Consider the following 2284-nt stretch of genomic DNA (forward strand, 5'->3'; position numbering starts at 1 on the left):
ATTTAAATACAATGAAAATGCATGCCATGCATGCAGAGCTTCCATGTCAAACTCCATTTAACACACTGAAGGCTGAATTAGAGACAAAATTATTTTAGCATATTAATATTTATTTATTCATATTTTGTGTTAATTTTTTATATTTTCTGTTTTCTTTTAAGTTGTACTTGAAGTGTTAGGTTGAGTTATGTTAGTACATGAGAAGAAATGTTGCAACTAGCTGAAATTTTTTATTTTATTTCAGTTATTTTTCAAAGTAATGATTTTTAATGGTTTAAGTTTTAGTTCTAGTTAACTATAATAACCCTGGTTATAGAAAGGGAGGAGTTGTGAAAAAGAATGCAGCGACAGATTTAAGACAGACTAATGTTGTTATGAGGGAACATAGAAAACAAGAGTGGAAGGATTGCAGTGGTAAGTCCTCTTCTCCAACTAAAACTGTTTTTTGTATCCAGAAACCAAGATATTTTGTCATTTTTGCACCTAGATAAGCTTGGGTAACCTTGTATTATTTTAACATTATTCAAAATAAATAAATAATAATAATAAAAAATCTTTAAAATTGTATTTTTTAAAAATACATGTAACCTTCCACTGATAATGTTTTCTTCTTCACAGTGTAGCAGGAATGTCTTTTAGCTTTTTATTGATAACTCTCCTGTTTGGAAGTGGTAGCTTCTTAACAATGGAGAGAGGTGATGTTGAACTTTTATTTCATTTACTAAAATATGTTATGTCATGCAATAAACACAAACAGACTTTTTAAACGCACCACTCTTTAAAAAGTCTTTATTGGAATTAATGGTTCCATGAAGAGCTTTTAACATCCATAGTTAGACCTTTCCATTGCACAAAATGTTCTTCAAATTATTACATGTTTTTCATACAAAAATGTGTTATTTTCAGAACTGTTCACTGAAAGGTTCTTTGGGGAACTCAAAAATCTTCTTCTGTAGCACCACTGTGAAAACACCCTTTTGGAACCTTTATTTTTAAGAGTGCAGGATAAATTTGGGGTGTAATGTTGTCATTTAGATGAAGCTGCTGGACGTACAAGTCCATCATCAGGCTGTGTTCTGCCTAAAGCATGTCCAATGACTGGCTATGAGGACTGGTACAGAGTGGGGTCACGGTGTGTCAAATATTTCAGCAACCCTCTCAACTTCACTGCAGCTGAGGTAAGTAGTGTCAGTGTGAGAAAACAGGCATCACAGATAAACAAAAGAACATATGCTCGCATTCTCCAATTTATTCTTTCCACATTTTCTTTAGTATTGATATTATTGCTGTTCCTGCACAGTTTAGCTGCAGAAGCAAAGCCACTGGTGGACACCTGGTGTCAGTGCATAACTCAAAGGCTAATGGTGATGTGCTCTGCATTGTGATCAAGTTTAACCCACACAACCTGCGCATCTGGATCGGAGGCTTTGAGCTTTTTCAGGTAAATGAGACATTTCCATTTTTTATTTGTCAATAGCCTTTTCCTTAAAATGTTGTATCTCTGTCTTACTCTCTCAGTCTGGTAAATTTGTCTGGACTGATGGTTCTTCCTGGAACTATCAAATTTGGACACCTGGTGAGCCCAACCACATCTTCAGCTACAGAGAGGACTGTGTGGAAATGAACTGGAATCGTAAGCGTTTCGTTTGACCATTTTACCAATAATTCTATTTACAGATCAAACAAAGTTGCATGATTAGTAGAAAAAATTATGCTGAATCTATAATGATTATTCATTCTCTGTTGGTTTGACCTTTTTCTGCTTTTTTAGATGTTGGCAAGTGGAATGACGATGCATGTTATGTGAAAAAAAACTACATGTGTGCCTTCAAAGTGATGACTTAAAGTAGGCCTAGACTGAACTTTTATTATCAGGGTATCATTACATGAAACCTTCAACTTAAAACTTTGTTTAAAATTCTGAAAATATAATGTGTTTTCAAACGAATTAATACTGCATTATAATAAAAATAATAAGTTGTTTTTGTATTGCGCTGACTGTACTTGTAGAGATTGCCTTCAAATACTGCATGAATATATATTTGGGGGAAATATGCTTTTATCTATGTTTGTCACAGTACTTTTACATTATTACACCTCTTACATCAGCCACTTCCCGCGGTCATGTATTCTAGTCCCTGTTCAAATTCAAAGTTGCTTTGGGGCCTGCTGGCATGGTATTTGTGGCCCTTAGCAATCACAAATAAATTTAGTTTTAGAATAACTTTTCTGGATCTTAAGGAAATTGACTAAACTTAAAATTTCAGGGCAGCATGAACATTTT

At 33.9% G+C, this 2284-nt stretch overlaps 1 protein-coding gene across 1 annotated transcript in view; it reads left to right on the forward strand.

Moving 5' to 3' along the window:
* Window positions 1-628: 628 nt before the first annotated feature.
* The window catches only part of LOC107576641 (galactose-specific lectin nattectin-like), a 5135-nt gene continuing 3479 nt past the window's right edge, over window positions 629-2284 (forward strand). Inside the window, exons 1-4 of the mRNA XM_016262784.1 lie at window positions 629-695; window positions 1036-1178; window positions 1301-1441; window positions 1519-1590. Of these exons, the coding sequence (XP_016118270.1) occupies window positions 629-695; window positions 1036-1178; window positions 1301-1441; window positions 1519-1590 (423 nt within the window). The remainder of the gene's footprint in view (window positions 696-1035; window positions 1179-1300; window positions 1442-1518; window positions 1591-2284) is intronic.

The sequence above is a fragment of the Sinocyclocheilus grahami genome, unplaced genomic scaffold (assembly GCF_001515645.1).
Source record: "Sinocyclocheilus grahami isolate Dianchi unplaced genomic scaffold, SAMN03320097.WGS_v1.1 scaffold4080.1, whole genome shotgun sequence".
NCBI lineage: Eukaryota > Metazoa > Chordata > Actinopteri > Cypriniformes > Cyprinidae > Sinocyclocheilus > Sinocyclocheilus grahami.